This window comes from Triplophysa dalaica, chromosome 18, assembly GCF_015846415.1.
Source record: "Triplophysa dalaica isolate WHDGS20190420 chromosome 18, ASM1584641v1, whole genome shotgun sequence".
Lineage (NCBI taxonomy): Eukaryota > Metazoa > Chordata > Actinopteri > Cypriniformes > Nemacheilidae > Triplophysa > Triplophysa dalaica.
Window position 1 is genome coordinate 11,703,255 of NC_079559.1, and position 23,393 is coordinate 11,726,647.

At 38.3% G+C, this 23,393-nt stretch overlaps 1 protein-coding gene across 1 annotated transcript in view; it reads left to right on the forward strand.

The window, feature by feature from the left end:
* oxct1a (3-oxoacid CoA transferase 1a) overlaps positions 1 to 23,078 on the forward strand; it is a 38,458-nt gene extending 15,380 nt beyond the window's left edge. Inside the window, exons 8-17 of the mRNA XM_056773476.1 lie at positions 1,672 to 1,779; positions 1,873 to 1,987; positions 2,127 to 2,221; positions 4,168 to 4,216; positions 4,352 to 4,424; positions 7,858 to 7,933; positions 15,765 to 15,854; positions 18,227 to 18,307; positions 22,265 to 22,366; positions 22,549 to 23,078. Coding sequence (XP_056629454.1) covers positions 1,672 to 1,779; positions 1,873 to 1,987; positions 2,127 to 2,221; positions 4,168 to 4,216; positions 4,352 to 4,424; positions 7,858 to 7,933; positions 15,765 to 15,854; positions 18,227 to 18,307; positions 22,265 to 22,366; positions 22,549 to 22,584 — 825 coding nt within the window. The 3' untranslated portion in view covers positions 22,585 to 23,078. The remainder of the gene's footprint in view (positions 1 to 1,671; positions 1,780 to 1,872; positions 1,988 to 2,126; positions 2,222 to 4,167; positions 4,217 to 4,351; positions 4,425 to 7,857; positions 7,934 to 15,764; positions 15,855 to 18,226; positions 18,308 to 22,264; positions 22,367 to 22,548) is intronic.
* Positions 23,079 to 23,393: the final 315 nt, after the last annotated feature.

Here is a 23,393-nt window from a genome sequence, read left to right on the forward strand (position 1 = left end):
AGGCCGAAATTGCAATGGTGTTTTCTTCTGTACTGTGATATATATCTTTAGTGTTATTACTTCTGGAATAAGACTTTTGTCTTTTGGGAATTTATTGGATTAATAAAAGTTGGAAGCTTGGTCGTTGGACAGTCAATGTAGTCATTCAGGCCAGGACGTACATCATGCAAAGAAGTTTAGATTGGGACCGTCTGATTTTGATTAAAGAGGGCACGTGAATGAAAAAAAAAACATGGACAGATACATTATTTTGAATATTCTAAAAAAGCGATTTGTCATTTTTGATTTCTGACTTTACTCCTCCAAAAGTCAAATGATGAATAGATAAGTTTTGTGTATGTATTTAACTTGACATTTGCGGTTTATAGAAAGTCCATTTATTTGACTTGATGTGCTGTCAGCACTTTATTTCAAATTTTTGCCTTTCTGGTCTCCAAAGAGAGCTGGGTAAACATTTTCCCATTTTCTCGATGAGGCTGCTTATGTGAGATTTTCATTTCATTTCCGTAGGAGCTCCAAAGCCACCCATATGAATGAAGTGTAACAACTCTGAAGGCCAACTCTTTGAATTCTGAAAGCATTTTGAAAGCATTTTCTACAGAGTCTATGTACTTTCGCAGGCCTTTTGACCTCAAATGTAGAATATTTTTTCAACTGTGATTGATAGCAGCCAGACAGAAGCAGAAGAGGGTGGATAATGATACGGGACAGTGAAGAAGCGTTTGACATTGAAATGGCCATTGACCATGAGTCATGGTGACCATCTGTTACTACTGCACTCTCATCAGTTTACTTTGAACATTATTAAAGTTGATTTTACCATTGCTTGCATAGAAACCAAAAAATGAATGTTTTAAATGACTCTTATAGTTTCAAAGCTGACCTTCGTGGAACACATGTAGAGAAATCCAGACTCTTTTTATTGCCATAGCTTGTAAAAAAGCAACATCTTTACAATTTCTCTATTTGTGTTTCATGGAACAAATAAGTCAGACTTGACTTTTTTTTACAAGAAAAAGTTGACAACGGCGCCTTTTTAGTAAAACAAAACGCTTGCAGCGTTTGGTTACAAATTACAGCCAAACGCCATGACTTCGGAGGCAGCCCAGAGAAACAGATAGGCAGCATAACAGAAGTCTATTTGAAGTATAAACAAAGAGTGTCTTTGCAATAACTTATCACACATTTAAAAACTATAATACTAATTTCTCACTAGATATGCTATCAGAAGGTGAAAATTAAACTTACATTTATACAAAACTATGCTCCAATGGACGTTTTGGCCGCCATTTAAATTATCAAGCTTGAGCCTTCTCAACCAATCACGTTCCTCGCATGTTGTTATGGAAACGACAGGTCTCTGTATTGGTTAGCTATTTCTTAACCTCAAAAGACGATCTTAGCTGCAGAAAAAGACACCTATTCAGACTACGCATCTTTTCCACGCCTATATTCGTTATTTTAAATGTAGACGTGCGGGTATATAGGGGGCAACACGGTCAGGGTCATTTGATGTGAGAAGACACTGCTCGCGTTTTCTGCGCAGTTTGTTCAATCCATAGGCTTATGATGTAAAACAGACGTTAGCAGGTGAACATGGCCTAAGGATTTGTAACAAAGTCCTCATCTCATGCCATCCTATATCACATCTAAAGATTTTTGTCTTATCAGGTGGAGGAGATTGTAGACGTGGGTACATTCGCAGCGGAAGACATCCACATACCCAGCGTCTACGTCCACAGAATTGTCAAGGGAGATCATTATGAGAAGCGAATCGAGGTTTGTTTCGGCTTATTTCTATCGGTTTCTCTTTATCCATTTATCCTCCGTCATCTCTCTCTTATTGGTGCCCCTCTATCTGATCTTTTGCAGAGGCGCACGGTAAGGAAAGGCCAGACAGAAAAGCCCAAACCCAAGAAAGATTCTGATATCGTGAGGGAGAGGATTATTCGCAGGGCCGCGCTGGAGTTTGAAGATGGAATGTACGGTAAGTTTATGAATCATTACAAATGTGATATAAGCTTAGACATATTACGTTCTTGCATCATAAATGAAGACTAATTTAAATAATAAAGTGGGATGTTCTCTGATAGTAATTCATTAATGCAGTTTGATAATCTTTTTAGCAAACCTGGGCATTGGAATCCCCATGCTGGCCAGTAATTTCATTAAACCAGATATTAAAGTCCACCTGCAGAGTGAAAATGGCATTCTGGGACTGGTAAGATTTCCTTTTCTAATTGCTTAATACACTTACCAAAGCAATATAATTCCTGTTATGAAATTTGTTTCCTTATTTGGTTCATTTTAATGAGAGATGCAAATGCTTCTTTTGAAATTCATATTATGTTGTAAATATACAGTATCTCACAGAAGTGAGTTCAGCCCTCACATTTTTGTTAATATTTTATTATATCTTTTCATGTGACAACACTGAAGAAATGACACTTTGCAACAATATATATATGCTTGTATAACAGTGTCAATTTGCTATCCCCTTTAAAATAACTCAACACACAGCTTATAATGTCTAAACCGCTGGCAACAAAAGTGAGTACGCCCCTAAATGAAAATGTCGAAATTAGCCCCAAAGTGTCAATATATTGTGTGGCCATCATTATTTTCCAGCACTGCCTTAACCATTAAGTTCACCAGAGCTTCACAGGTTGCCATTGGAGTCCTCTTCCACTCCTCCATGAAGACATCACAGAGCTAGTGGAGGTTAGAGACCTTGCACTCCTTCAGCTTCCGTTTGAGGATGCAAAATAGATGCTCAATAGGATTTAGTTCTGAAGACATGCTTGGCCAGTCCATCACCTTTACCCTCAGCTTCTTTTAGGGTCATTATCATGTTGGAATACTGCCCTATTGCCCAGTCTCTGAAGGGAAGGGATCATGCTCTGCTTCAGTATGTCACAGTACATGTTGGCATTCAATGTTCCCTCAATGAACTGAAGCACCCCAGTGCCGGTAGCACTCATGCAGCCCCAGACCATGACACTCCCACCACCATGTTTGACTGTAGGCAAGACACACTTGTCTTTGTACTCCTCGCCCAGTTGCTGCCACACACGCTTGACACCATCTGAACCAAATAAGTTTTATCTTGGTCTCATCAGACCACAGGACAGGGTTCCAGTAATCCATGTCCTTAGTCTGCTTGTTACCAACAAAGGGCTGGTCTAGTGCATCATCTTTAGAAGAGGCTTCCTTCTGGGACGACAGCCATGCCGACCAATTTGATGTACTATGGTCTGAGCACCGACAAGCTGACTCCCACTTCAACCGCTACAGCAATGCTGACAGCACCCATACGTCTATTTCCCAAAGACAACCACTGGATATGACGCTGAGCATGTGCACTCAACTTCTTTGGTCGACCATGGCGAGGCCTGTTCTGAGTGGAAACTGTCCTGTTAAACGCTGTATGGTCTTGGCCACCGTGCTGGAACTCAGGTTCAAGGTCTTGGCAATCTTATTATAGCCTAGGCCATCTTTATGTAGAGCAACAATTCTTTTTTTCAGATCCTCAGAGAGTTCGTGGCCGTGAGGTGCCATGCTGAACTTCCACTGACCAGTATGAGAGCGTAAGAGTGATAACACCAAATTGAACACACCTGCTCCCAATTCACACCCGAGACCTTGTGACACTAACGAATCACATGACACCGGGGAGGGAAAATGACCCACTTTGGACATTTTCAGTTAGGGATGTACTCACTTTTGTTGCCAGCAGTTAAGACATTAATGGCTGTGTGTGGAGTTATTTTGAGGAGACAGCAAATTTATACTGTTATACAAGCTGTATACTCACAATTTCAATTCTACATTGTTGTCACATGTAAAGATATGATAAAATATTGTTATATCTCACACTTCTGTGAGATACTGTATCTGTGTCTTCTATGTGATGAATATTAATAGCGGCACATATATTTCCAGTATCTAAAATGGCAATCGTTCATGAAAGAAGTAATTGGTACATTGAAAGCATTCTGTATTTGATTTGTATATAATCTACATGAAAGAACAGTCAAACGTTCTGCTCCATTTAACTTTAAACGCTGTTGTTGTTTGTCTTCATTATTTCTCTATTAATATGAGCTGATTGATTTTGCACTCATCATAAAAGCATAAATTCATGAGCGCTGTTTTTGAATAATTCAGGGCCCGTACCCGACTGAGGAAGAGGTTGATGCCGATCTCATCAACGCTGGTAATAATTATCCCTCACTTTCGTACTAAGACCTTTATACAGCATTTGCATTACATAAATTGCTTTTTAATATCCTAATTTGTCCATTCAGAGCACTTAATAAAAGCTCTTCACATTTCAACCTCATTCTCTCAGGTAAAGAAACTGTCACAATTCTTCCTGGAGCCTCGTATTTCTCTAGCGACGATTCCTTTGCCATGATCAGAGGGTAAGAATCACAGTTTAATGTTACACAAACATGTATTCTGGCGGAAAAGGGTTTTGTTTTGTTGAAGGCAAATCAAGAGCTTAAAGAGATCGTTTTACCAAAATTAAAAATCTGTCAATGTTTACTCAGCTTCTGTAGAACACAGAATGAGTATCAGTTTGATTGACAGGCGATTTGACCAATCATAACGCCGATATTATGTGCACCATGACTGACCGCCATTTTGTTTAAACCAGGCGTAGCAGAGCTTTGGTGATTGATATGATAAAATAGCTTTATAATTATTGTAATAGTAAACAGAGTGAGATTAAGACACTGATGGACTGTTAAGTTTTCTGTACTTAACTAATATTTAAAAGTTTACTTTCATTTTCCAAAAAGAAGGATCACAGCCGACCAAAACTCTGTCCGAAGTTATTCTCTCTTTCTCTCTCTAAAATTGTCATTACTACAAAATTCGGAGTAAATAGCACTTGATACACCACTTTTAGGTAAGCTATACATCTATTTGTGTGTACAGCATCGCATGAGTTTATACTTAATGCAATTTTATCGTCTGCTGGTGTGGACGCAAATATAGGTAAAATAGGCAAAAAAGATTGAACTTTTTTATCTTTATTTTATGACATTTTTGGTTTATTTTTATAAAAAAAAACTTTTTTCATTTTTTTTCATTTTTCACGATGCCATAGAAAAACCTTTTTTGTATAAGTGGTTCCAAAAACAATCTTTTAACATCCAGATTATAAAAAGGAAAGAAAGATTTTAGGCTTTAAAAACCATTAACTGAATGGTTCTTTGTGGAACTAAAAATGGTTCTTCAATGCAATCGCTGAGAAGAACCTTTTAATCACTTATATTTTTAAGATTGAAGTAAAGGATGAGATCATTTTTATTTTTGGATGAACCAACAATCCTTTAAGCTGTCCATAAAATACATAAAAAAGACAACATTTTGCCCTCAGTACGCTCAGTGCTTTGACCCAGACACTTTTTAAAAGAAATCAGCTGTGGATGGAAGAACCACTTAAACATTCCTGCAGCAAACAACATGCGCGTAAGAGGCGAACACAGCTCTTGAGGCTGTTTCAGGGCTGAGGTATCGATGGGAAGTGGATGAAGGGTTGTTCACCGAGTGTTAACGGAGGAAGCAAAGAATGGACAGAGGCAGAATATGTAATGAGTCGGCCGTGACGCTGGCTGCCCCTCAGGCCATGTTGGCTGACATTTTCAGCTCTGTCAAAACAGGTGGCTGCTTTAATTGGACACGTCTTGTACTGCTTGGTAGGGTGAGGCGGGCCAGAAGCGGGTTCTTTTTCTTTGCTAGGGCCTTCAGAGGAGAGGCCGTGTGGAGCTGTCGATAAAGCAATTGACTCTTGCTGGTCCTAAGTGCGGGAGTGTGTGATTGTGCATCCGATCAGCGTGTGAGAATATCAATTTTGTGATTTAAACAATTTTGAATGCTGTTTTGCTCAGCATTCTGTATTAATGTTTTTATCAGCTGTAAGGTGTGTGATCGTTCCAGGTGCCATTTACGCTCATCTTTAATAATTCTGCTCATGTGAGAGTAAGCTATTTGCTTTCTGTATGTTAAACATCAGTCCCATGTTGTTCAGAGTCCTTGCTGTCGATATTTTATGGGCCTTATCGATTTTCCACGGATGGCTGACGGCGTCTTCCCACAAGCCGCTGCATTATTTCTGTGTTCACCGTCTGAAAATCCAGCAGCGGTCGTATATTTAAGTCTTAATTGTCTGGTGCTGTAGGGAGCGGGGAGAGTGGTCAAGGGGTCTCTGCTGTATTCAGCACAAGGGGAGTCACGTCAGCACATACATTAACAATAGAGCCCTTCCACCCACTTACTGTCTGTCTTTAGATTCATGAATCAGACTTTATCTGACAAGGCAGTGGTTTACCGGTGCACTATTTCAGTACGTGTTGGCACACAGGTCCTTGCCCACTTAAATCATTTGGGCTGGTTCGTTTCAACTAAGTAAATGTCGACCTTATTTGGACTGTCATTGCTCCTCCACAGCTCATGTTCCATTCGCACTTCAGGACATTTCGATATTGCATGGAAGCAAATTGGATTAGTCAGATGTAGAGATTTGGCTCAAACACTGACTTATATTTCTGCCTAATTCCTCACATAAAACTGTCAAATGATTTGAAAAAGTCAAGTTTTGAAAATAAGAAAACAAGTTGTATTGAATACTTCGCCCTTCTGGAGCCTGGTTGACTCTATCGTACGCTTTTACAACACAGACAAGAGCAGCTTAATTCAGGAAAATAAAATATAATAAATGAAATATAATACATTTTATTATAAAGAAATGTGTATTGTAATCATATTGTATCGTAATTTGGAAGTTATAATAACAATGGTGCTATGTAGCACTAAAAGGGGGTCTTTGCTCGTAATCATAGGGGAACCACTTATGTTGGTTCTTCATTGGGCGATGGGGCAAACAGAATGAGTATATATAGTCCACTGGTTGTGAGAGGATTGCTGACAGGTGTGGGGATTGCAGACGAGACACAGGTGCGGGAGCATGAAGGATCGTGGGAAGTGAAGTCCTCAGGGAAAATATGGGGAGAAACAGAAGACAACAGTGACAGATACAAGTTTTATTTTAGTTATAGTTTATTTTCGATTTAGTTTTAGCTCATCATTTTAGTGACTTTAGTGACATTTCGGTTTATTAATGAAGCAACATTTCTTATTTTTTAAAATAATATTTAGGTAGATATTTTATTTCAATTTAATTAGCAGATTTTTAAATAGTTTGAGTTTCTATTTAAAGGCAACTGTAAAACGATTGCTCCATTGACAGACTAAAACCTGGTCTAAAGTCACAGTATTTAAATACCACGTTAGTAAAATGTGCCAACAGGCGGATGCACAAGTCGCCTTCGCTGCTTATTGCACACAGAGAAAAGCACAGCAGGACACAAACATGGCAAATATAAAAAAATGAAATGATACATAAAGATAAAGAATCTGTCTTGTCCTGTAGATGGTTTGCTCTTGTGCTTCAACCTTGTGCACGAGAAGATTTTTTTCCTTTCTGGAGAAGCGTTCATTCTTTGCTGTTGCAAATTACGCCATGTAAATAGCGAGTTCGCCATGGTGCAAGTGCAACTTGCTTTTAAAGGGAATGGTAGAGGAGACTCATTTAGAGATTAGGTACAAACCTGACCATGGGCCTGGCGGGCCGACCTTTTTATGCGTTGTTAAACTATCAAAAGTGGATTTGGACACACCCTAATGGTGTCATGGGCTTCAGACCATGTGATAGATGGTTAAAATAGGGTCCAGAATCTTCATTTTGTAGCTGAGGTATTCCTTTATATTGTTGGTTAGTATTAACCTCTTGTTCTTATAATTTATTTTAAAACCCGCTGAATTTGTTTCTGTTATATTTCCCTCTAGGGGCCACATCAATCTGACCATGTTAGGAGCCATGCAGGTATCCAAGCACGGAGATCTAGCCAACTGGATGATTCCTGTAAGTTCACAATTTCATTTGGTTGTACATTATAGTATGTGAGACTGACTTGGAGGAGGCAGAGGCGAAGCTAAAGGATTTTACATAACAGAGTTTAAAGAATTATTTAGCCTCCCTTCATCTTCATTTATTTATTAAATTATTAAATGCACCGTTGTTGCCCAGAATGGTTCACAAATTTAAAATCCAATAAAATACACAAACAAACAACATACACGCACGACAGCATTTCTTAGAGTGTTACAAATGCTGTGCTACCACACACATGCAGTTCTTCTAACGCTGCAGCAGGTAGATTCTCAAGCACAGTGTGTATGTTATTGCTTATTGTTGTGTGCTGGTCTTAAGTAAGTAAAAATAAAGACATGCGAAAAAGTTTTGATTCAGCATAGAGACGTTGAAGCGACCTTTAAGAACGCTGTGCTTTTTTCTTTCAGCGTTTATTTTCCTCCTCCTCCTGCTGAAATTAACTTGAGCTTTTCTTTTGTTTTATGGAAATTGCTGAGCAGCTAATGACAGAATGCACAGCGTGAAATCAGAAATGATTTATGTAGATGTTCTCCGAGGAGCTCAAATACCGGTGTGTGGCCGTATTTTACGGCTGTTACGATCTCCTTTCGAGCAGGACTAAGATGATCGCTCAGGTAGCACTTGTACAAGCCCATGAAGTATGCGATTCATAATGCGACGTTGTAGCGCATGAGTGCATAAAATTTTATGTTTTATGAAATCATGCACTACAGATTTTACACTGAATATTAAGTGATCAAACACCAAAATGATTTGCACCAAAAACTGTACAACTTTACAACCAAATTCATACATAATAATAAGTAGTAATAGTAGAGAGTTGGTTCGCACTATAGTAATACATAATAATTTAATTTGTAATATAGTAAGTATATTAAATTATTATGTATATGTAAGTATATGATAGTTGTTCAAATAATTATATAAAAAATAATAGCAGATATGACACAAAACTTCTCAAGGGTACCAGTAGCTCATATTGTCTTGTACCTTGCATAGTTTTGTTCATAGTTTTCAAAGATGTCACGCTGCACACAATCTGTCCATATTGGCATCCGCAGTAGCTAATTTGGCTTCCTTCTGCCACATGACAGAGGAAATGGTGCCAAAATAAGTGGAGTCTTGATTGGACGCATAGCCTTTGACATTATTTTCCTATGATAAATATACACGATTATGTGGTTAGTTGCATTCATCATTGCTGTCTGTAATTCTGTCAAATCAGTTAAACTGCCATTTTGTAAACATAAAAACACAACTGTAGAATAAATAAAACGCTCATTAATTGAGATGTACAAGCAATGAGCAACAACTAAATGCGACACATAGTCAATCAGACCTTCCGCAGGTCAGTACACAACAGTTTTCTCTCTGTCTTATTATTTTTATTTCCGTTCGCATTATTCTGTTTTATTTTTCCCAGCAGTCACTTGGTAGCCAGCCTGCTTATTTCCCTAAACCCAAAGTCATTTCCTCCCGCTAGTTTCAGGTAAAAGTTCCAAGCCCTAATGAGAGTCACTGCCGGCTGTGATTTTGGGAGCCATGCTTCTGTTGGCTGTCGCCTCTGGCGTCTGGTCTTGCTGTCAGTTAAGGGGGCTGTCGATACTCAGCTGCCCTTCATGCAGACACCTCTGTAGGGTTATTTATAGTCCTTCAGGATCCCAGCATGTCACTGACAGATGCTTTCCAGCCTCCTGGCCCTCTACGCGTCTCGCTTATCAAGTTTGGTTGAAGGTTATTTCTTGCAAACTGGCGCATGTGGACCTTAGCTGCACTCTGCTTTCTTTGTCGTATTGCTTCTTTTTTTAAATCCTCTCACTTACACTTTGGGAAACGGTGAAATGTGAATGCTTACGTGAAGGCGATTAGGAAAGCATTCGAAGAACATTCTTTTTGATGAGTAATGTTTGGAAACAGTTTACAATAAGGTTGTATTTGTTAACGTTAGTTAAAGGAACAGTTCACCCTAAAATGAAAATTGTGTCTTCATGTACTCTGTATACATTTCTTTGTTCGGATTAACACAGAGAAAGATATTTGGAAGAATGTCTGTAACCAAACAGTTTGTGGCCACAATTGACTACCATAGTAAAATTGCTTTATACAATTCTTAGAAATTTTGAAGAATGTTTTAAATATTTTAAAGAATGTAGGAGAGCAAACAGGTCTGGGGCACTTTTGAATACCATTGTCATTTTTCCTTTTATGAAGAAGAATAAGTTTTTTTTATATAGCCCCTTTCCACAAGCTCAAGGTCGCTTTACAATGAGCACTTTCGAGCAAATTACATTTTCAAACAAACATACAAATAACTCAACTCAACTTTATTTATATAAGCGCTTTTTACAATTTTCATTGTTACAAAGAGCTGTACATGAGACAGTTTGACAACTAAAGGCATATACCTATAAAAACAAGAAAAAGGTGAAAACAGACGTACAAAAGACAGACATACAAATGCTCCACACACAATATGCATACATACTTACACACATTGACATAGACGCACACACGCAAACACACTCGCACACACGCACATTGAAAGCACACATTTGGAGAGAGGACCACAGGTCAAATATTAAACGGACTATAAATTCTTATATGTAATATTAATTATGTTTAACTTCTAAATTCTAAAGCAGCCCCCCTGCCAGGCAAATAGTGCAAAACAATATGCAAACGGTGGCGAGGAACCCAAAACTCCAATCGAGAAAAAAACCCTCAGGAAAACCCAGGCCCAACCAAGGGATTCCAGTTCCCCTCTGGCAAAAGCTGCTACCTCTGTTCAAGCTCAACAGTGCTTGCACAACAAGGAAATAAACAGGAAAAGAGACAAGATTATCGATAAAACATTTCAAACAGGTATGTTTTCACTTGTGTTTTGAAGATGGATAGAGAAGACTTGTTAAGGAGCGATATGGGTAAAGAATACAAAAACTTGCTAATGTTAAGAAGCCCCAAATCAAATGATCTCAGAGACAGAGTTGGTATATATATAAGTGAATTAGGTCTTTGATATAGCCAGGTGCAAGACTGTGGCAGTTATATAAAACCAAATACATCAGCCTTGTTCCAAAGAAAACTTAAATGCGGGGTGGTTGATTTGGAAACGTGTTAACTTTAGCATGCTAGCACTGAATTTATAGTCCCAACCTCTATGCGAAATCGCCGTCCAAAGCCATACCTCCTCCAAACACAAGTGTATTTTGAAAATTCACGTAACAAATTACAAACGAAATCCATTTAATTCTTCTTGAATCATGTACATACCTGTATAAAAAAAGATAGCAACCATGGTGTCCTCTTTCAGCCCCTAAGCACATATGATGTCTGCGTGAATAGGGTTTGCAGTGGTATGCAAAATACGTTGGCTGAAAATGTACACATGACATGTCACGGCGCTTCTTGGTCCTACGCCTTTCACAGACGTTATATAATTATAAAATAGCTTGATTGCTATCAGAATGTAAAGAGATTTCCAACCAACATGACAAAAAAAAATTTGGGACATGAACACACACCCTGGTTTTAATTCCCCATGTAAGCATACGTTTAAGGCCAGTAGCCATCCGTAGGGACATCAGCCTATATTATCAGATATAAACCGGTTTGTATGTAGCGCTAGAGATTGTTCCAAAATGTCTTTAGCCTTTAAACTCCTAATGAATCAGACGAGCCTGGCAGACTAATTACAATAATCCCTCCAATTACTCTGGGCTCCCCAGTCACCTCTCAACACTGCAGGGGCAACAAACAGCAGGGCCCGGAGCTGCAAGATGTGTCAAGAGATGAACTGGGGCATTACAAGACTCCCTCCCTGCTTGTCCACTGATAGCAGTTCTCTCTCATCAGTATCCCAGATGTTGATGAAGCCACGCTACATCAAACAGATCGTAGCATTATCATTGGGGAGCCAGAAACCGTTAAAGAGGAAAAGTTGCTTCAGGTTGTGCCAGTTTGGAACGAGTTCTGATATTCATTGGAAAATTGAGCAGAAAGAGGGTGCACATTTCATTCTGCGTGTTCCACAGTTGGTAGAAGCATCAGTAATGGGGATTTGTGAATTAGCATTCAGAATGTTCCAGGATGGCTTAATCTAAAAGGAAAAAAAAGCTGAAGGTGCTCATCAGAGCTTTTAGAAGAGCTGGTTGTGGCTGTTTTAACAGGAAAGCTCTGTTATCTTTTTTGGATAGAAGAGGGAAAATAGACCCATTACTCGGTTTACAGTCATGTGGCGTCTTTAATTATAATGTACAAGCCTGATGGAAAAATGGGGTCGAACATACAATGAACTACATGAAATAGTCCCGCTTCCATACAGATCCCAACACCCACACATTCTCTTGTTAAAAATATGTGATTCGTGCATGCAAGCCTGAGTTCGCTCACTAACTCTTGACCTGCGTTCAGAAATTGTGCTTGTAGAGCTTTTCAGGAAGCCCAGACGTGAAATTATAGTCCACTTCAAATTGCACAGAGAAAACTTGTGGCCACTGCCGTTGCTTTACGTCTGCAACGCTTCTGCAGGAATCTTGTTCTCTGTTGTTCCCTTTTTTTGTTATGATTTTGATTATTAAAAACAAAGTAGACACACATAATAGAAACACAAATTCACACAGTCTCTCAGACAGATTTTGGTGCATACGTTCAGGGTTTTTCCTGGGGTATTGGCATCCTGATCTTGTACACACACATGTTTTCTCTGTGTAATTTAAGTGGATTAACAAAACCATTTAACAACATGTTAAATGTTCTAAAACTAGATAAAAAGGACAATCATGACAGACCTGGTCAGCTTCGGAAGGGAGGGACTTTATATAGACCGGAAGAAATCTAGTCGTTTTGTTAGAAGAGGGACAGCGGTGAACGATAGACTTGAAATATAAAGCTTTTTTTTATTAGAAACATGAACATCCATTGACAAACACCCAAAAAACATAATTAAAGCCTCAAAAACAGCAGAAGAATGGCTCCTTTGATTCAACATAACAGAATTTTTCTTTTTTTAATCAAATAAAGCTTTTTATCCTTTTCAACTAACTTTTCAGCCCACAACAAACAAAAGGTCATTCACACCCTGCATTCTATTTCGGTTCACTGATCTCTAATATTTGCTAGTGACTGAACAGTTTCAACAGTTTATGAATCTGTTCAAAAGTGTCGTTCTGATCGCAATGTTACCGGGGAATTCGCTGCGTAAAGTTATCACTGATTCAACAAACCAACTGCACAGCTTAAAACATTACAATGTGGCATTTACAATTTAAGAAACATTTTCAAGAAACTGAACGTACTTGAATGCAAAGGAAACAATATTCACCTTAACATGAAATTTGTCAATTTTTATATGCAAGAACAAACTTGTACTTTGCGTACCGCCATTGTTCGGTTGTTTGGTTACCAACATTCTTCAAAATATCTTCTTTTGTGTTCTGCAGAAGACAGAAAGTCACACAGGTTTGACATGAGAGTGATTGACTGATCACAGAATCTTCAATTTTGGGTGAACTATACCTTTAATGTGTTGAGAAACTAATCTTTTGATATTAATTAGGCAGAGGATAACACGCGTTAATGAAACCCGGCTTGCCAAAGGTTATACTGCCATTTAATTGTTCATTAACAAAGAAAATGAAATGTTATCCCCTAAAGTTCACAGACTCAATTGTTCCGCACTGTTAAAATACACACAGCCTTTTGTCACACTGTTGCCGCCTCAATAGTTGTCTAGGAAACGACATTAATGCTAGTCGCCGTTGAATGCCGTGCATTTAAATGTCCAGCCAGTTTGTGTAGGAGAGAATGAGTTTAAGGGAATGGATAAGGTTGCAACCAGACGAAAGCAAATTGCCAGAAGTGAAGGACATTCTCATCTTCATCAGTAGGAATGAAATGCGTGTATACTGTGGTCTACAGGAAAAATATTTGACATGTTGTCATGGAAACTCTCAGTCTGCTGTCCACTAAAGTTGTGCTTTTTCCATGAGAAATATCCCCTCAACACACACACACCCACACACCACTTCCATGTGCCACTTCCCCGACGCGTAAAGCGTTCTCCTTCCAGAATGTGTGCCGCCTTCAAAGCCTGCACAGTTGAAGGAGTAAAAGGCCCAGATGCTTGCACTTGGACCTTCCACTTTCCTGTTATTTATTTGCACGCTGGTCAACCTTTCTGTGTTAAGAGCACTTTGGAGTGATGATGAGAGCTTGCGGTTGACAGATTGATTTGTTCTGTGGTTTTTCATATAGGCTCTTGGACCGTTCTCAACTGGTTGACGCATTATTATTTATCATCTGGCAGATGACGGTTCAAGTTTCATTACATATGCGTTGTACGCCAGCATGTGAGTGTACATGAGTGTCATTCCTGATAACTTATAACAAGAACGAAAGCTGAAATTAAAGCTGATTGTTTTGTTACATTACTCTTTCTTACCCAAAATTTATTGTTGACCCCCAACAAATGTATGGACACAATTATTTGATATACACTCATCTTCAGAGGTAATGTACCTTAGAACAAGCTATTTCTGTCTACACACACCGCGGGTCCCCTTGAACTACATTGTTTCTACAATAGCCCTAAGCGGACAAACTGCTCTACAGAGTTTGTTTTGTAAATACGTTATCACCTTGGACATATAAGCAAAGACGTGACAACATCTTAGTTCTGTGTCAGCCTTCATAGTCCGTCGAAAAGGGGGGTGCAGCGAGCCGTTGGTTGCAATTCACAACCTCACCTCTAGATGCCGCTAAAATTCACTAACAGAACCTTTACAAATATTTTAATCTCAAGGTGTATGCTTATATGTCTAAAATTACTTTTGTAGACACAAAAATACAATTATGCCAACATATCAGATTCTTTCATTAGAAAACAAAAAATATATTTAAAATATATTTTTGAAATGTTGTTTTCAGCCATGTGTTTAAAACAGCCCAGTATTTTTATAGTTCTGTATTATTTTAACATGCTTCTGGACTGCTTACTTTTATAATCATAGACCTTGATAAATATTTATTTTAGGATTGTGCATATTATTCCTTCTTGACCTTTTACAAAACCTCTATTGCTCTGGGAAGAAAAGCCCCTTGAGAGTTTGGTTATTCCATTCATATACACTCTTTTATTTAAGTAACTACTCGAGCATTCAACTATAAGGATAAGTACTTTCCGCCTCTGTGGAGACATGCTGGTTGAGCTGCAGCCAGCTACTACAAGAAACACTAGAGTGAGACGTTTCCTGAATTAATTTCAAAAATAAGCGTTGAACGTTTTTAAACTACAGGGAATCATCCAGCATGAACGGTCAGGGATATCATATTTTATTTTTACAAAAGAGGTAAATCATGCATTGGTATAACCAGGAACATTATGGCACAAAGTGAAATGTAATTCTCAAAAATTGTGTTAGCGTGTACACTCCACATCGATTTTTCCAGCATTTGTGTTTGTGCATGTGCACACGTGCATGCATGTTAGCGAAAAGACAATAAAATCAGCGTCACTCAGAAAGCCATTTTGTTAAGTGACTCCAGCCACAGGTAATCAGGTTTACCGTTTCCTAGCAACAATGCCTTTTCTGATTCCCTTCCAAAACAAACCTGACCGATCTCTCCTGTCCTTGAATTGCACAATGCAGCCACTGTAGAATCGAGTTTTAATTACTTGATTCTTGTCTCTTTGTTTGGCATTTGCTGAAATATTACGTGTTTACAATGCTCAAAATGTGTGTTTGAATAGAATGTGTGTGTTGCTCATTTCTTGCACCATCTTTATTTGTGTGTTTTCCCTCAGGGTAAGATGGTGAAGGGCATGGGAGGGGCTATGGATCTAGTGGCCAGCGCTGGGACGAAAGTGGTTGTTACAATGGAGCACTCTGCTAAGGTAATCACATGTATATGAGACGACATCATATTGACTTTTAAATTTAAAGGGATAGTTTGCCCCAAGAATAAAATTCTGTTATCATTTACTCCGCTTCGAGTTGTTCCAAATCTGTATACAGCATTTGTTCTGTTGAACACAAAAGAAGATATTTTGAAGAATGTTGGAAAGCAAACAGTTCTGGGGCACTTTTGACCACCATTGTAATTTTTCTTAGTATGGTAGTCTGTGGTGGACCAGAACTGTTTGGTTAGACGAGTTCATCCAAATATCTTTGTCTGTGTTCAACCAAACCAAAAATATAAACTGTTTTGAAACAAAAGAGAGAAATTCATGACATAATTTCATTTTTGGGTGAACTTGTGCAAGGTCACAACTGTGCTGATTTTCAGTAGAACCGTTTCTGTTCCACAGTTATGTGGTATTGATTTTAATACAACATATAGACTACGTTAACCTGTATTTTCATCATATTTATTTATTTATTTATTTATCATGGCACTGCATAAAGAACTATAATGTACGTCTGTAGAAAAGTTTACTTAGTGGCTAGTAACACACCTACTGTATCCAAATTTATGATTTCTGCTGTGCAGTATAGCAAATAATCAGAGTTAACAAAATTGCATGTAAATGGGAGTGAAGAGGTCATGTGAACTGCGGTTAAAGGTGCTATGTGTGATATTTAGGAGGATGCAATATAATATACATAACCATGTCTTCAGATGTGTAAAAAAACCTTACATAATGAAGCATTATGTTTTTATTACCTTAATAAGGAGCTATTTCTATCTACATACAGGGGTGGAGTGAGCCGTTGGTTGCAATTTGCAACCTCACCACTAGATGCCGCAAAAGTTTATACACTTGACCTAAAGTTCCTACTCTGGTTATTGCGAATAATCTCATTACTCGTGCTCATGTAAACGTAATCATAGACACAGCCAGAAGGTGTGCAATGGATTCAAACTAAATCCAGATGTCTGGCTGACTAGTGCTGTAATTGTACTTAATATAGAATTAGTAAGTTACCAAATCATAGTATGCTTAAGATAGTATTCTCAAAGTATCCATACGTGATTTTTTTCTGGTGAAAATTTGAAGTATATATCCAGATGGATTTTAGTGATGCCACACCACATTAAAACTATTAAATGAGTGATGCTTCATGTAATAAAATACATAATGAAGTGTTGAATGCAGCTTCGCTATTGAACCAATTCTTTTTGAGTCACATCGTATGGCTTTGTAGTCACAGCAAGGAAAGCATAATTATTTCTTGTGAGTGACAGAATCTCTCTGCCTTAAGCAGACAGTTGGAGAGATGTCAGAATTTGACGAAGCTTTCAGCTGCGCACACACTGTCTGCAACCTTAAAGAAACGGTTCGCCCAAAAATGACAGTCCTCTTTATTTACTCATCCCTACGTTGTTCCAAACCTGTGCTGTCGCTGTTGTCTTTTCTCCTAAGAAGAAAACACTTGCTCATAACTTAAAACATCACTTTGGCATACAGTTCATGCTGACCAATCAATAGCATTTGCGGGTGAAGTACAGTTTAACTAGTATATATGGGTAAATGTATACAACAGTATATGCAGTCTGACTAATGCTGTCGATTTGTGATTTGTGTCAACATGCTTTCCCCATATACTGTAAAACAGATGACCCAAATCAAATCTCCAGTCTGTTCCAGTAAGGCTTGTTACAAGGAGCAATAAAAATATTCACCTGCTAAAATTTCCACCCTTGAGACATAGATTTAGATATTTTTTGTGTCCATCATTAAAACCCTCTATTAACATAACTGACACCGATCCGTGTCAAAGCTAGTGAAATATGGTATAATTCTCTTGAATCCCTACCCAGCGCTCTGAACTCATTGGTGCATCCAGTGATAGAGTAAAAAGAGAGAGAGTAGGGCATCAAAAGGTTTGCTGCCCTAAAGACTATCATTTTTTGCCCATGGTGTCATCGTGCTGGCATTGGGTACCCTGGGGGAAGGGGCTTGGCGGGGTTCAGTGTTGCACGGCCAGCTGCCTGCCCCTGGTGTGATGAACTCTCTGGACATGGGTAAAAATTATACATTATCAGTTCTCTAATTATCATGCCCTGATCTAGCAGCACATGACATCAGAGGGGCCTTCTCTCCATCACGGCTGGCGATGAATGTAGCTTAGGGTGTTTGTCTTCTGTGACCATGGGCTGAGTGGTTGACTGTGCAACAGAAGGATTCATCAATAAGGAACAGACGGGGGAAATTAATTTGTGTAATATAGTACTTGCAGATGAAACTTATGTGCCTTTCAATCCTTTTTTATTTTTGTTTTGTATCCGCTAAATGACTAAATCTGAATGTGTTGTCTTTCTTAGGGTGGCAAACATAAGATTCTGGACAAATGCGACCTGCCTCTTACCGGAAAACAGTGTGTGGACCGTATAATTACAGAAAAGGTGGGTTTCGGTTTATAAGAATCATTGATTTTACTCTTTTGATGTTAATCAACAGCCCACACAATGTCTTACCTGCCTGCTTGAATATCAATCGTACCTAATTTATTCACCAGCTTATTGCTTCATCAATATTCTGGATCGCAGGATAAAATTGTATTTCTTTTTTTTCTATGGTGCAGTTGCATAAGGGAGCTGATAAATTGTTGCGAGACTGCACATGGGTAGTGGAAATCCAATAATTGGGCTAACCCTAATCAAATCTGCTGATCAGAGAAACATATGGACTATGCCGTCCCTTTTTTCAAACACAGAGCTTCCTAATGTGAATGTTTCTTAATATCATCTCGGCCACATGGCCTGGGTGTAGAGGGCATGAAATCCCAGCTGCCTCTCGGAGACTTTGAAACTGTCACATCGTATTAAAACTACATCACACCCATTATGATCAACAGCGCTGTCTACAATGGAATTGTCATTTCAACACACATTTACTTGCATTGGTTTGTGTCCATACAATAAAAGTAAATGTGTGCCGGCGCTGTTCGGTCATACAGGTTTGAAATGACAAGAGGATGTGTAAACACTGACATACTTTTCATTTTGTGTGAACTATCACTTGAAGTGCAATTGCGTATTTTTTTCCTGAAGATCCGGATGTTTCAGATTTTTCGGGCACTAATTTAGATCACCCTTTGTTTCTACGCTCACAAAAATATGTTTATTCAGCGGTGTGTACTTCATTTTTAGAGATATAAATAAGTATAAATATATATAAGATATAAATAAGTATGCTTTTGTCTATTTTTTATGTAGTTTTAAGAATATATACTTTACAAACTTAAATTAGAAAATGTACACTTAAGTATACTTGACACAATAATATTTGACCTTATACTTTAAGTACTTTAAGCAAAAAGAAGTAGCTTCTAGTTGTGTTTAAACTTTTGTTGCAGTAAAAACAAAAAATGAATTGTAAACTAGTTGTGTACTCAAAGTTTACCACTATTACACGCAAAGAATTCTTAAAAAGTATACTTTTAAAGGACCAGTGTGTTGTTTTTTGGTGGATAGAAATGCATTATAATTTACATAACCATGTGTTCAGAGGTGTATAACGACTTTGCAAAAAGAACCATAATGTTTTTATTACTTTAGAATTTCTATCTACATACAGGGCAGGTTCACTTGCATGGAATGTTGTTGACATGTCACCATGTTGTTTCTACAGTAGCCCGAAACAGAAAGCATTTCGTAAATACATTTCCTTTCGGGATAGAAGTAAAAACGTGACAACATCTTAATCCTCTCTCAGCCTCCCTAGTGCTTCGATAAGGATGGGTGGAGTGAGCGGTTGGTTGCAATTCACAACCTCACCACTAAATGTCGCCAAAAAGATACACACAGCACCTTAAAGTAAAAATTGGGTCAATTTGGTACCAAATAGTATGTAAATGGTACACCTACAGTACACTATTAATTTATATTAATATACATGCTACATTAAGTATACCTAAAAATATACTTGAACTTAGTATTCTTGATAAAATGAACTATGCTACTTTTGTTATTCTAAAAAATATATATTTAAATTGTTTTTGAGTCTGAAGCCTGTGGGTCTGTTGCAAGTGAACATTCTGAGCTGATATGAAACGTTGACACTTCCATTGCAAACAGCCTCAAGCCGTTGCAGTTTCTTCCACTGCAGACGCAGAACAAGGATTTGTTATTCTCTCATCAAAAGCACCACGGTGTGTATACTTGCGCGAGGGCCGCCTTACGACACCGTTCAAGGGCACTTGACTGATACAGGCATTCATGGGCAATCTCAGCACCTCAAAACTGCTGGTTTTGTGGACTGCTGCTGGCACTTGTTGATCCAGCCTCTTGTCTAGTCAGCGGTGCCAATGTCGGACTATATAACAGCACTCTGTTACTCTTTCTTGCCTGCCTTTCTCAATGCTTCCCTCTCAATCTTCTCTTTTCCTGATTCATGCCCCCTCTCTCCCCCCCTTTGCGTGCTTGCCAGCGTTTGCTTTGTAACGGTTACACAACGTGGTTTCCAGTGAAAGGATTCTGTCAACATTTAGAAAGGTTAGATCTCTCCAGCAGCACGGCCACCACCTTCTATTCAACCTGTGTTTGTCATCCCACCCTGCTGTTCAACACAGACCCTGCCTGTCAGCCTTACATGCTGACGTTTAGAAAAAACAGGTCAGTTATTTGACCTCTTATGAACCTCCTATTATTAAATGTTAACAGGAAAGAGGTGCTGTGAGAGCTTAAAGGGATAGTTTACCCGAAAATTCTGTCATTCCAAACCTGTATGACTTCCTTCTGCAGAACACAAAAGAAGATATTTTGAAGAAGGTTGGACTTTCCCATTGACTTCCATAGGATGGACACAAAACCACTGAGATATTTCTCAAAATATCTTATTTTTTGTGCTCCACAGAAGAAAGCATCATATACATGTTTTGAATGACATAAGATGAAGAAATTATGACAGAATTTAAATTTTTGGGTGAATTGTCCATTTAATATTTGTGATTTGTAGAAGGTGTTCAAGTATCCACTGGTAGGATGTCGTCTTAGATTATGGGTTCAATTTCCAGGGTTAGTCCAAGAGAAATGAATTAAAATTATACTCCAAATGCACAGTGAGTTGTTTTGGATAAAAGTGTGTGTGCACCCGTGTAGATTGAACTAATACATTGCAAATAATCCCATTTCATAGAATGCCAGTGAGACTAAAGCTGGTTTACTGATGCCAATTTGCTACTTGTCATCTCAGGACCACAAACGTTTTTATAAAAATATCGCTGGCAAGCTGTTATGTGATTGCGCCATCCATCTTTGCCATATTTGACTGCTCAATTCCTCATTCCTCCTCCACTACCGTGATTTTTGAAAACATAGACAAGCGTGCACAACAATACGGCTGAGGAGGAGGAACATTTTTTGGACTGTCAGAGCTCACGACAAGAACTCTGGCAGGTAGATTAATCCCATCGACTGCATTGTTATGCACATGAGCGACTCTTCCGCCAATTAAGAAACTCGCATTCAGGTGGAGACGAGGAACAGAGGCAGCAGGGTAGAGGCAGACTAACAGTGAGCGTGCTGCCTGTGGCAGGTTGTGCTCCACGGGTCATTCGTGAAATTAGACTACAGGAGGGTTTGATACGTGTCGCGTTGCGTCAGAACATGCAAAACTAGACTGCGGGTTTAATGCAAACATGCATGATTCGGTTAGGTGAAAGCATGTGCTTTGCAAAGCGCTCAGACGCTTGACCTCAGCAAGTCATTGTGACCGGTATTACTGCATGTGCCTCGACATACAAAATACCTCTAGAAGTTTCCTGATTCTCAAATCTGGCTATACTGAATTTTATGTAAGTATTATTGTTTGTGCTGTGCAACACTCCTCATATGGATTGCAAAATGATCCATAAGATATGCAATAACAGAGGGACCCGAATCATAGGTACCATAGTATCATAGGGACTTCAGGATTGGAAATTTTTGATTGTTGCTCAATCCTGAACACCCTTGCAACACTTAACAACCTAGCAACTGCTTACTAGAACAATTTGATTGAAAAAAAATATTGAAAGGGAAATTTCAGCTCTGTGCAAAATTACAATGGATGTATTTTCACATTTTATGAACAATTTTATAGTTTGTTTACTCTCTCTAAACACTGAGATTAGTGTTATTAGACTTAGTTGATGAACCTGTTTAAATGTTCTCTCTGAAAGAAATAGTTTTAATAAGAGTTCTGGGGGAAAACTTTGCACTACTTGGGTGGATTTTGGTTTTAGCGGTCATAATTGTTAAGCCTCAACCGGCTCAATCTCTGTTTTCTTTATTTTCCATTACACTTCATTTCTCCTCAAGGTCCATATGGTTGTATTTTATGGCACTTCTATCATGTTTACATTGCTCTTGTTTTTCCAGGCGGTGTTTGATGTGGACAAGGATAAAGGTCTAACCCTGATTGAGGTTTGGGAGGGTCTGTCACCTGACGACATTAGGAACTGCACAGGGACAAACTTTGAGGTAAAGTTGAATGAATTACTGGAACACTCAATGATTTCGAACACTTTGCACTAAATGTAGTTTCCATGACACAAGATGACATTTAACGACGCTTAAATCCCTTTCATGCTTACTTGAATCAAAGCTAACCGCATCAGAACGTATATTTTTGAGTCTTGCCTGATTTTTATTTCCTCATGCAGGTCTCTCCGAACTTGAAACCGATGCAGCAGATTTAATTAACGAAGAGTTTCGAGGAAAAACTTGCTTGGACTCTTGTTAAATCCTCCACACAAATTCTACAGAGGCTTGCACAAAAGATTTGTGAGGAAATGTGACTGAAATACGCTCAAAACACTGACTATTCAATGAGGTCCTCAAGACACGTTAGTGTCTTAATCTGTAAAAATAACTTCCATGAATGTGTTATTTAAATGACTAATAAAAGCCTTCGGGTTTCTTTAGCGTTGCAATAGTTTGAATGTGAAGGAATTTCAGATTTTTTTGAGATATTATCAATAGATATTGAATGGAGAATATTGTCAACAAAACAGCTTTGTTTAATCAGATAGTGTGTACATTTCACTTTTAATTTAATTCTAATTTTAGTTTAAATGCAAATTGATTGTTCCTGTTTGGTCATGTTTCTAAAGCCTTATTGTTATGCTCACATATGCTTATGTACATATGCTTTGTAGAAAACAATAAACATCTATTTGTCACCCCAGTAAAAGCCTCTTGTTTTTGTGTTCGTTTCAATACTCATGAACTGCAGTGGAGCTAACCACGTGTTAAACAAGTAATATTTGCAGACTTTTGAAAAGAACTGTCAAATATGTTACATTACTTGACAGCTCCATTCAGACGCCTTTTGAATTGTTTTTTGTAAACACTTGGATGCTGTCTAAGAGTTAAATTATACACACAAAAACAACAGTAGATAAAGCAAGAGCACTGAAATGTTGCTGTAAAAGATATCTCTCTTGAGAGATTTGTTTTATTTGTGAGATGTGTTGTACACTTGTTGAGGCCGCCTTTGAAATTCAGC